The 11,534-nt window shown below is 46.0% G+C and overlaps 1 protein-coding gene across 2 annotated transcripts; it reads left to right on the forward strand.

Moving 5' to 3' along the window:
• Window positions 1-6,419: 6,419 nt before the first annotated feature.
• On the forward strand, window positions 6,420-11,246 carry CD70 (CD70 molecule). 2 transcript variants are annotated; one of them, XM_067730194.1, is made up of 3 exons: window positions 6,420-6,893; window positions 7,877-7,910; window positions 10,087-11,246. In XM_067730194.1, the coding sequence occupies exons 1-3, from the start codon at window positions 6,420-6,422 to the stop codon at window positions 10,473-10,475; spliced, it is 897 nt and encodes a 298-aa protein (XP_067586295.1). In that variant the 3' UTR covers window positions 10,476-11,246. The 2 variants fall into 2 exon arrangements, with proteins under 2 accessions (XP_067586295.1, XP_067586296.1); XM_067730195.1 differs by lacking the exon at window positions 6,420-6,893 and adding an exon at window positions 6,908-7,011 and having other exon boundaries at window positions 10,087-11,245.
• Window positions 11,247-11,534: the final 288 nt, after the last annotated feature.

Raw genomic sequence — 11,534 nt, forward strand, 5'->3', positions numbered from 1 at the left:
CTCCCTGACTTCAGACTATACTACAAAGCTACAGTAATCAAGAAAATATGGTACTGGCACAAAAGCAGAAACATAGATCAATGGAACAAGATAGAAAGCCCAGAGATAAACCCACGCACCTATGGTCAACTAATCTATGACAACGGAGGCAAGGATATATAATGGAGAAAAGACAGTCTCTTCAATAAGTGGTGCTGGGAAAACTGGACAGCTACATGTAAAAGAATGAAATTACAACACTCCCTAACACCATACACAAAAATAAACTCAAAATGGATTAGAGACCTAAATGTAAGACCAGACACTATAAAACTCTTAGAGGAAAACATAGGAAGAACACTCTTTGACATAAATCACAGCAAGATCTTTTTTGATCCACCTCCTAGAGTAATGGAAATAAAAACAAAAATAAACAAATGGGACTTAATGAAACTTCAAAGCTTTTGCACAACAAAGGAAACCATAAACAAGATGAAAAGACAACCCTCAGAATGGGAGAAAATATTTGCAAACGAATCAACGGACAAAGGATTAATCTCTAAAATATATAAACAGCTCATGCAGCTCAATATAAAAGAAACAGACAACCCAATCAATAAATGGGCAGAAGACCTAAATAGACATTTCTCCAAAGAAGACATACAGATGGCCAAGAGGCACATGAAAAGCTGCTCAACATTACTAATTATTAGAGAAATGCAAATCAAAACTACAATGAGCTATCACCTCACACCAGTTAGAATGGGCATCATCAGAAAATCTACAAACAACAAATGCTGGAGAGGGTGTGGAGAAAAGGGAACCCTCCTGCACTGTTGGTGGGAATGTAAATTGATACAGCCACTATGCAGAAGAGTATGGAGGTTCCTTAAAAAACTAAAAATAGAATTACCATATGATCCAGCAATCCCACTACTGGGCATATACCCAGAGAAAACCATAATTCAAAAAGACACATGCACCCCAATGTTCATTGCAGCACTATTTACAATAGCCAGGACATGAAAGCAACCTAAATGTCCATTGACAGTCGAGTGGATAAGGAAGTTGTGGTACATATATACAATAGAATATTACTCAGCCATAAAAAGGAACGAAATTGGGTCATTTGTTGAGACATGGATGGATCTAGAGACTGTCATACAGGGTGAAGTAAGTCAGAAAGAGAAAAACAAGTATTGTATATTAATGCATGTATGTGGAACCTAGAAAAATGGTACAGATGAACCAGTTTGCAGGGCAGAAGTTGAGACACAGATGTAGAGAACAAACATATGGACACCAAGGGGGGAAAGTGGCAGGGGGGTGGGGATGCTGGTGTGATGAATTGAGCGATTGGGATTAACATGTATACACTGATGTGTATAAAATTGATGACTAATAAGAACCTGCTGTATAAAAAAATAAATAAAATTTAAAAATTTTAAAAAAAAGTTCAATCTGAGGTTCTTTATAAAATTTTCAGCAAGCAAAAAGCCTATATGATCAATTATAGTTATATAAATCATCAGGCCAAGTTTATTGGACCAGACTTATTTTGCAAACAAATTAGTCTTAATTTGGCTATATTTGATAGAAATGAGGGTAATTTTAGAGAGAAAAAGATTATTTCAGTGACTATTAAATGCCAGTTATGCTAATGGAGGTCTGTATTTACTAAGACTCCCTTCCTGGACAATTCTTTGCTGTTATGTTATTTTAATGTAAAGATTAATTGAATTATTAAAGGACACTCTGGAAGTCACCCTGGATCCCTTAACGAGACAGAGTGAGAGCTCTGTGACCCCAGCTAGGTAGGGTGTGCTAGCCCGTTGCCAGCCTGAAGAAGCTACAGAAGATAGACCTCCACCCTTCATCCTCCCAATAAAGATGTCTTGGGGTTCACGTCTCTCAGGGGGGATTTGAGGCAGGAGATAGACGGGCCCCAGGCTGAGCAGCTAGAGTTCGTTCCCTGGGGACAGAAACTCCCTAACAGCAGGAGCCGGTGAGGAAGCTGAGCCCTGCCCAGAGAGAAGACCACATATGCCTCATTCTCGAAGTCAAGGAGATCTTCCCGACTACACACGCACAGAAAGGCTCCTCGAAGGTCAAATGAAGGGGGCGTCACCTCATAGTAAGTGATGCCAACCTACCCATAGGCCTCTTCGCTAGCATCCGTCTTGGCTAAGAGATGTGCACACACACATGGGAGGACCCTGGGATAAACCAAATTCGGACTCAGAATCAGGCAGATCAAAATGATTGGCCAGGGACTTCCCTGGTGGTTCAGAAGTGGGAAGATTATGTAGTTAAAGGGGAACTGAACACTGAGAGGCGTTGGTCTCCTTCCTTCCTGCTAGCACTCTGGCAAGGACAACACCAAGTGGCACAGCCCTAGGGCAACTTGGGGACATTCACAGCAAAGGGACACCTGAGTTGGCATCTTCAAGCCGCCCCTGGTTCCCAGGGGCGATCTTACTTCCTGCACCCAGATTTCCGCCCCCGGGGCCGCCTCCCTCCACCCCCTCCCCTGCACTGTGCCCGGTCTCCCCTGGCTTCTCAGAAGTCCTGAAGAAGGGGAAAAATTACCTTGCAAGGGGAAGGGAGCCCATCACATCCCCTCCCTGCAGCCTCATCTTGCTTGCAGGTGGAGGAAGCTCTGCTTTCAATACTTCCTTAAACACCAGCCAACCACCCCAAGCAGAACTGCATCGTCTAGAGAGCAATCGATCGACGGAGCCCCCGCAGTGTCCCCAGCCCAGTAATCCAGAGCAGTGGGAAAACCCAGGCAAGTGATGCAAATGTGCAATGAAAGCCGGGCACTTCCTGCCTTCAAGTTCTTTGCTGTGTGGATTAAGCTGATGCGTCTCTGAGCCTGCTTTCGGTGGAAAATGAGCATCAGGGCATCACCCAGTTCCTAGGGCTCGGGTGAAGGTTCCAAAAGGTGATACCTGCCGAGTCCTTAGCATGGGAATAAGCCCTCAATATGAATGACTCTTTGGATTGCTTTCTGTCTCTTTGTTACCACGACAGGTGCCACATTGAATTTGTGTGCGTACATCTCCGTTTGTGACACGTGCGTGCGAGTGTGCTTACCAAATGAAATCCTTGAAGTGAAACTGATGGACATTAGGGGAGGTGCATTTGGGGATCTTGATGGATTTGCCAAACTGTCCTTTCAAAAGGCTGGATCCATTTCAAATCCCAGCATCCGGGTGTTAGGGATGGTTTTCACCTACATGCTTGCAACACCGCGAATCTTCAGATTCGACCAACGCTCTGATCATTGACCAAATTACGACAGGTGCAAAAGAAAAGGTGTATTCCGTGTGCTTTTAATTTTTAGTTATCTTATTCAGAACAGAGAGAATATCGCGTTTCACATTCGATCGTGTATCTTTTAAGAACCCGACTTCGTATTCATTTCATTTTCTAGAAAGTGTTAGTCACTTCTTAATGACTTAACTTCTGAGTTATATATCTTAGAACAGTTTTGTCTATTTTGGGCCTTGCAAACCTTTCTTTTTTCTGTCTTGCTGCGTGTGTGTGTGTGTGTGTGCCTTTAACTTGGAAGGTATTTTTAATGCAGACATTATTTATATGTGAAACATGGCAACATTCTCTTTTATGTCTTCTTCGTTTTTTTCTAACATACTTAAAAAGTCTGCACTGTACCCAGATGAATTTTTATGAATGTATCATACTTTCATAACTGTACAGTTGTATGTACTTAACTGTACATAACTGTACATCAGTATTTTCATAACTGAAAGTGGGGTCTGGCTGTTCACTGTTCAAAAGCCAATAAAGAGGCAAGGTCGTTGGAAAGGAAAGTTTGCTTTATTTTCAGATGCCGGCGACGGGGGTGGGGGATGGCGGGGGGCAGAGGGCAGACTTCCGACCAAAGGCCGACCCTCCGCCCCCCATAATCAGTGGGCAAGAGCTTTTATACATGGGGGGAGGGGACTACATGCAGAAACAGTCATTTTGAAATTGGTCAGCGGTGGTCTGACCAGCATCATCTTGATTGTTCCAAGTACCGTTCAAGTCTTCATTTTCAGGGTCGGTTTGTTCCCATTTCCTTAAGGCCAATTATTGGAACTGTGGCAACTTATGTCCTGGCTACATTCTGGTCATCGTGTAGTTAACTTCTTCCACCTGGTGGAGGTTTCAGTTATCTGCAAGACAGCTCACAGGATAGGGCTCAGAATATTATCTAGAGCCCTCGAGAAGCAACTAAAGGTCCTTGATTTTGCTTAATGACTAAACTATTATTATTTAGTCTTATTGGGCTGTTTTCCTTTGTTTCTGCATTCTCCCTTCTCTGATTAAACTTATTCTTTGGCTGAAATTTGTCTACAGACAAAAGGTAGGCGGAGGACGTTGGGAGGAAGGACCACAGGGCCCTGCTCCGTTTCACTTTCATGGCTTCTTTTTTGTTTGTGAAAGTGATGGAATTTGCATTTTATAGCCAAGAGGGCTGGTGTCATCTTTCTGTGTTGATCAGCCACCTGAACTTCTTTGTGAATTGCCTGCTTGTACCCATTCCCGTGGTTCTAATGAGCATTTCCTGGGGGGATATAGCAACATTAAAAGCTAGCCTTTATTGACCACTTGCTGTGTGCCTGCGCTATGCTAAGGGCCTCGCATGTGTCTCTCCTTAAAATCTCATCACAGCCCATTTTATTCTTATTTAAATTTTTTATTTTAATACAATTTGTAAAGGTTGCTTTCTATTTGCAGTTATTACAAAGTATCAGCTACATTCCCCGTGTTGTACGGTACATGGTGGAATCTGTCTTACAGCCAGTAGTTTGAACCTCTCACTCCCCTACTCCTATATTGTCCGCACACACACTGGTAACCACCAGTTTGTTCTATCTGTGACTCTGCTTTTTTTATGTTATACTCACCAGTTTGTTGTATTTCACAGCCCGTTTTATAGATGGAAACGTTGAACTTAAGCTGATGGGGGTGTGAGTTTCCCAAAGGCTAAAATGTGACATTCCAGAGATTGGAATCCAGGTGTGTTGAGAAACTCCAGATCCTACATACTTAACCATGCTCGGTAGCGATTCTTTTTGACTGTGAATGGCTTTCAGCTAGACGGAGGTAGGGAAGGGACACCAGGTGGGCTGCAAAGAACCATCAAAGGTCCAGAGTGGGGACCACGACAAGACAGGGATTGGAAGGTCTTGCAGATGGAGTTAGCCAGCAGAGCTAGACTTTAGAACCCAGCGGGGGTTTCACACAGTATGAAAGAAGGTCGGGGACAGTTCCGAGGATCACGCCCCCAGGCTCAGGAGAGCTTAATGTCCCTTTGAGGGTGCTGCTGGCTAAACCCTCAGGTTTATAAAGGAAATTCCTTCTGTAGTTGGGGGTCTCAGGGACTATACGATCACCTGGACCCCAGGAATTCTGGACACTTTTGTCTCCCCTCTTTCTTCTACCTGCCCTCCCACACCAGCAATGCTGCTGGCTCCAGCTCTGACATCTATCCACCTCCTATTCACCTCCTTCTTCTCTCCCCCACCCCACTCCCAGCCCAGGCCAGGCCACTGTAACTCCTCACTCTGGAATGAAATTTTCAAGTCTCAGTGTCTACAAGTAAAGCTCCTTAGACCACAGCCACGTGTACTTGGCACATACAGTCTGTGGCAGCTGAGTGGCTTGATTCACTGATACTAACAAAGTACTGTCCCAACCCTACAAAGCCCAGGTAGTGTCTCTTCATCTTGCAGCTACGCCGTTGTTCCTCGTTTCCTGAGGCTGCCGTAACAGAGCACCACCCACTAGTGGCTTGAAACAACAGAAATTTACTCTTGCACCATTCTGGAGGCCAGAGATCTGAAATCAAGGTGTCCGAAGGGCTGCGCCCCTTTCAAAGGCTTTAGGGGAGATCCCTCCTTTGCCTCTTTCTGGCTTCTGGGGTTTGCCGGCAATCCTTGGGGTTCTTTGGTGTATTTTGCGTCACTCCAATGTCTACCTCCAACTTTCCTCTGTGTCTCTGTGTGTCCTCTCCTTTTCCTATGAAGACATCATGGGATGTAGGGTCCACCCTCATCCTTACTTCTCAAAGACCCTGTTGCCAGATGAGGTCACGTGCTGAAGTTCTGGGTGGACATGAATTGGGGGGTGACATATTCAAGCCACTACAGTCATCAAGAACGGGTGTCCTCCAAGACCACAGGGCAAGAGAATTGAAAGGCAGTGTGGCATGTTTACAAGATCAGGCTATGGAAGTGACCCTTGGTCCACTTCTACTCTCTTCCTATTAGGCAGGTCAGTCATGTGACCGCATCAGGGGTGGTCCCACCACGGGGGCGTCAGGGAGGCTGGGAAGATGGAGAGGAACACATGGATATTGGGGGACCCCTCCTCCATCCCTGGGTGCTGTGGCTGTAGCCCTGAGGCCCAGCAGAGCATCTGGCCCATAGTGGATGTTCAATGAAGGTTTGTTGAATGAGTACCAGGAAGGTGAGTGTGGGAAGTTACATAGAAAAATTGAGGGACACCCTGGCCCACCTACTCTGCAGACTGGGGACCGGCAGAAGCTGGAGGGGAATTCCCTGCACTGTAGAACTGAGTCTGGTCCCTCCCTTTGCCGGACATCCCCAGGGTGGGGCATGGTTGGTCCCTGGCAGGTTCAGGCAGGCAGAGGGCCCCATAGCTGCATGAGAGCTGAGGTTCCTTCCCTCTTCCTGCCTCTACACACCCTCCACCCCGCCACACAGCTGATGAAGTGCCTGCAGAGGATCATGAGAGCAGAAGAAGCCTCGGGCTGCCAGGTGCCCCACCGGCCCTGGGTGTCCATCCGGAGGGTGGCTTTGTTGCTGCTTCTCCTTGGCATGGTGATAGGCTGCCTCGTCTGCAGTGTGCGCCTCACCCGAAAGCAGCAGGTGGATTCAGCTGGGGTAAGTCCAGAAGGGAGGATGAGAGAGACAGATGTACATCTGCCTCCTGCAAGCTCAGGAGCATGGGGACCTCCAGCTGGGGCCGGGACCTGGGGAGGGGGTGCAGCGCCGAGGGCAGGTAAGCAACTGAGGAAAGAATCAGCTCAGGGCAGAGGGATGGTGAGCTAGAGCACAGACTAACAGACTCGCGACCAAAAAAGAAAAAGAAAACAAAAAGATCAGAATGAGATGAATAAAAATCTGCCAGGGGGGCTTCCCTGACCGTCCAGTGGTTAACACCCCTCGCTTCCAACGCAGTGGGGCGGGGGGGTTCGATCCCTGGTCTGGGGAATTAATAGCCCACATAGCACGTGGCGTGGCCAAACAATAGAAAAGACAACTGCCAGGAAGAAAGAGCTGGTGGAAAAGAACAGAGCGAGAGAGACCAGAGCAGGGAGGGGAGGCGGGGGCAAGGCTGCCCCCGGGGGTCTCCGGCTCTGGATAGTCAGTTCTGCCGACACCAGGAGGTAAATCCCGGGTGGAGATCCCGGGGTGGAGGAAGATACATACCGTATGGGGGCCTGGAAAATGACTCGTCTTTGGTGTTCCCCCAGCAGGCTGACTCAGAGGCTGCTGGGGGCTTCTCAAAGCTGGGAAGGGGCGGTTCCGGGACCTCCAAGGACAGGAGGAACCCTGGACACCTACCACAGGGTCTGGCTTTGGGGGCTGCATTACGGGGGTGGGAGAGCTTTGCAGGGGAGAGAGGCAGGTGTGCCGAGGCGCCCTGTGTTATATCCTGGAAACTAAGAAGTTCTTCAGAAGGTCTTCTCTTCATGCTCACGGCTAGTTCAAACCTACTTTCTCTTTAAGAGTTCTTCACAAAGGTCCCAACTCAGTCCGGTGGGATGATGGGTGGATAGAAGGATGGGTCGAGAAAAGAGAGCTCTTCCCTCGGGAACACTCAAGACGTCTGGTCTCTTTTCTTTTCTTTTCTTTTCTTCCAGTGGGACTTAGCGGAGCTGCAGCTGAATCACACAGGTAAAACCAGATGCATATGTGTGTTGGAGAAAGAGAAAAGAAGGAGGGTGGGGGAGGGAGAGAGAGAGAAAGAGAAATTGACAAAGGATGAGAAAAAGAAACAAAGAGAGGGAGATATGGCGGCGCTCTGTTGAGCACCTGCTTCCTGGCTCAGCCTTTTGTTTTCTCCCTTGGGAGATCCCAAATCAATTAAACCAAGCTAATAACCATCACTAACGTGCCCTCACTGAGGCCACAAACACTAATTAAGCGGCTACTGTGAGGCAAGCCCTGTTCTGGGTGTCCCGAGAGCCCACAGAACCGACAGAAATCCCTGCCCTGTCGGTGTTGCCCTTCTACCAAGGGGATCAGAAAATAAATAAATAAACAAGGAAAATATGCAGCATGGCAAGAGAGTAAAACACGCATCTGGTACTTCTGGGAGGAATATTAAGTAAGGGAGGGGGATCGGGCAGGCCAGCGTTGGGTTTGCCCTTGAAGATGCGGTCATCGGGGAAGGCATCCCTGAGAAGGGGGCTTTGGAGCAAGGACGTGAAGGAACGTGAGGGCAGGTGCATTTGGCAGTACTCTCCCAGCCTCTCTCTAACCCCCTTCCTCTTTGGGCCTCTCCCCCCCACCCCCCGACTCATCCCCAGAGGGCTGGGTGTGTGTTCATTCCATTTTGTAACGGAGGGAAATCTTTGTCTTTTTTCTCTGGGTGCTTTCTGCTCGGGCTGCTATGACAGAATAACAGACCAGATGGCTTATGAACAAGACATTTCTTTCTCATGGTTCTGGGGGCTGTGAAGTCCAAGGCACCGGTAGATCTGGTGTCTGGCGAGAGCCCGCTTCCTGGTTCATAAACAGCCAGCCATCTTCTTTTTTTCTTTTTTAAGTTTTTTTTTTTTTTTGATGTGGACCATTTTTAACGTCTTTATTGAATTTTTCACAATCTTGCTTCTGTTCTATAGCTGCGAGGCATGTGGGATTTTAGCTCCCCCGACTTAGGGCTGGAACCCACGCCCCATGCATTGGGAACATGGAGTCTTAACCACTGGACCACCAGGGAAGTCCCCAGCCAGCCACCTTCTCATCTTGTTGCTGGGTCTTCACGTGGCTGAAAGGGAGAGAGAGAGCTCTCCGAGCTCTTCTCTTTCTCTCCCCACCCCCCTTTCTTTTTTTTTTTTTTTCCTATTCTTTGGCCACCCCACATCACCCCACCCGGCCCCGCGGGGCATGCGGGATCTTAGTTCCCCAGCCACGGATGGAACTCGTACCCCTGCATTGGAAGCACGGAGTCTTAACCACTGGACCCGCCAGGGAAGTCACTCTTTCTCTTTTTAAATTGAGATATAGTTGACATACAACGTTGTATTAGTTTCCGGTGTACAACATGATTCTCTATTTGTATATATTACAAAACGATCACCACAGTGTCTAGCTAACATAGTTACAATTTTTTTTCTTGCCATGAGAACTTGTAAAATCTTCTCTCTTAGCAACTTTCAAATATACAACACAGTATCATTAACTCTAGTCACCATGCTGCACATGACACCGCCAGGACTTAGTTTATAACTTATTTTATAAGTTTTACCTTTCGACCACCTTCACCTATTTTGCCCACCCCGGCTCCCACCTGTGGCAACCACCAGTCTGTTCTCTGTATCTATGAGTTTGGGTTTTGTTTTCTTTTAGATTGCACGTATAAGGGAAGTCATACAGTATTTGTCTTTGTCTGACTTACCCCTAGGTCCACCCATGTTGTCACAAGTGGCCGAATTTCCTTCTTTTTTTATGGTTGAATTATATATATATATATATGTATAATATCACATATATATATATAATAATATATATAAACATCTTTATCCATTTTATATATATGTGTGTATGGTGTGTGTATATATATACACGCACAATCCGTACATATGTACATGTATACATATATGTGTGTGTATGTGTATATACAGATATATAGCTATCACATCTTCTTTCTCCATTCATCCATCAGTGGATATGGGGTCTCTTTTATAAGGGCTCCACCTTCATGATCTAATCACTTCCCAATGGCCCACCTTCTAATACCATCCCCTTGGGGGTTAGGTTTCAACATGGGAGTTTGAGGCATTGCCTCTATAGCACTCAGTTTCCCTAAACCTCCATCCTTCCATCCCTTCTCCCACAACCCTCTCAGGATCGCGGCAGGACCCCAGGCTGCGCTGGCAGGGAAGCCCAGCCCTGGGCCGCTCCTTCGTGCATGGGCCAGAGCTGGACAACGGGCAGCTGCGTATCCAACGTGATGGCATTTATAGGCTGCACATCCAGGTGACCTTAGCCAACTGCTCTTCCTCTACGTGGACCGCCAAGCCCCTTAGCGCCACCCTGAGCGTGGCCATCTGCTTCCCCACAGCCCACAGCATCAGCCTGCTACGCCTCAACTTTCACCAAAGCTGCTCTGTCGCCTCCCAGCGCCTTACCTTCTTAGCCCACGGGGACATTCTCTGCACCAACCTTACTCCGCCTCTGCTGCCCTCCAGAAACGCTGATGAGACTTTTTTTGGGATTCAGTGGGTGTGCCCTTGACCATTGCACTTCCTGGCCCAGATTTGTTGAGAAGTTTTTTCTTTGTTTTATCGTCAACTTATTCGTAAGTATTTTATTATTTTATTATTGTATTGTATCCAAAGGTTGTATTTCTCTTCCTGAGAATGCATTGGCTTTTTTTTTTAACTTTTTTATTATTTTTTCTTTTTTTGGTCGCATCACGTGGCATGTGGGATCTTAGTTCCCCAAGCAGGGAATGAACCCACACCCACCTGAAGGGCAGAGTCCTAACCACTGGACCACCGTGAGATTGCATTGTTAATGCACAGAAACGCAATTGATGCTTCTATATTGATTTGGGGTGTGTGTGTGCTGTTTTTCTGTTTGTTTCTTTGTTTCACTTTACAGAATCTGTTTATTAGATCCAACAGTTTTTGGTTAAAGTATTTTTTAAAAACTCTTCTAAAAATAAAAACAATTTTATTTCTTCCTTTCCACGTCTGATACCTTTCTTTTTCTTCTACAATACCTAGGTCACTTTGCACCTATATCTGTAGGATAAATTCCTAGAAGTGGAATGGCTGGGTCCAAGAGGGTGTGTTTATAATTTTGATATTTATTAATAAATTGGCCTCTACAGGTGTTGAACCAATTTAGATTTTTAAGCTGCACCATGTGACCATGGCTGCTCTGTGGGATGTGAAAAGAAGCTTTTCATTTGTCTTATTTCTAATAAAAGGGGAGCCTATTCCCCGCCCCCATACTTCAGTGTCATTTGAATCATTTGTATTTTCTTTTCTGTAGAATCATGTGTAGACACTCTTTTTTTTTAATTGAGGTGAAATTCACATAAAATAAAATTAACCCTGTTAAAGTGGCATTAATGCATTCACATAACTGTATTCAATATCTGGTAATAAGCCATAATGGAAAAGAATATGAAATATATACATATTTTTTTGAGAAACCGCCAAATAGTTTTGCAATGTGTCCACGCCTTGCCCAGTTTTTCTTAACTGAGTCATCAACCTTTTGCTTTCTGTTTTGTACAAAGTTTTTATATGTTGAGGAATTTAGCCCTTTATCTGTAACATGAGT

This window comes from Pseudorca crassidens, chromosome 3 (genome assembly GCF_039906515.1).
Source record: "Pseudorca crassidens isolate mPseCra1 chromosome 3, mPseCra1.hap1, whole genome shotgun sequence".
Classification (NCBI taxonomy): domain Eukaryota; kingdom Metazoa; phylum Chordata; class Mammalia; order Artiodactyla; family Delphinidae; genus Pseudorca; species Pseudorca crassidens.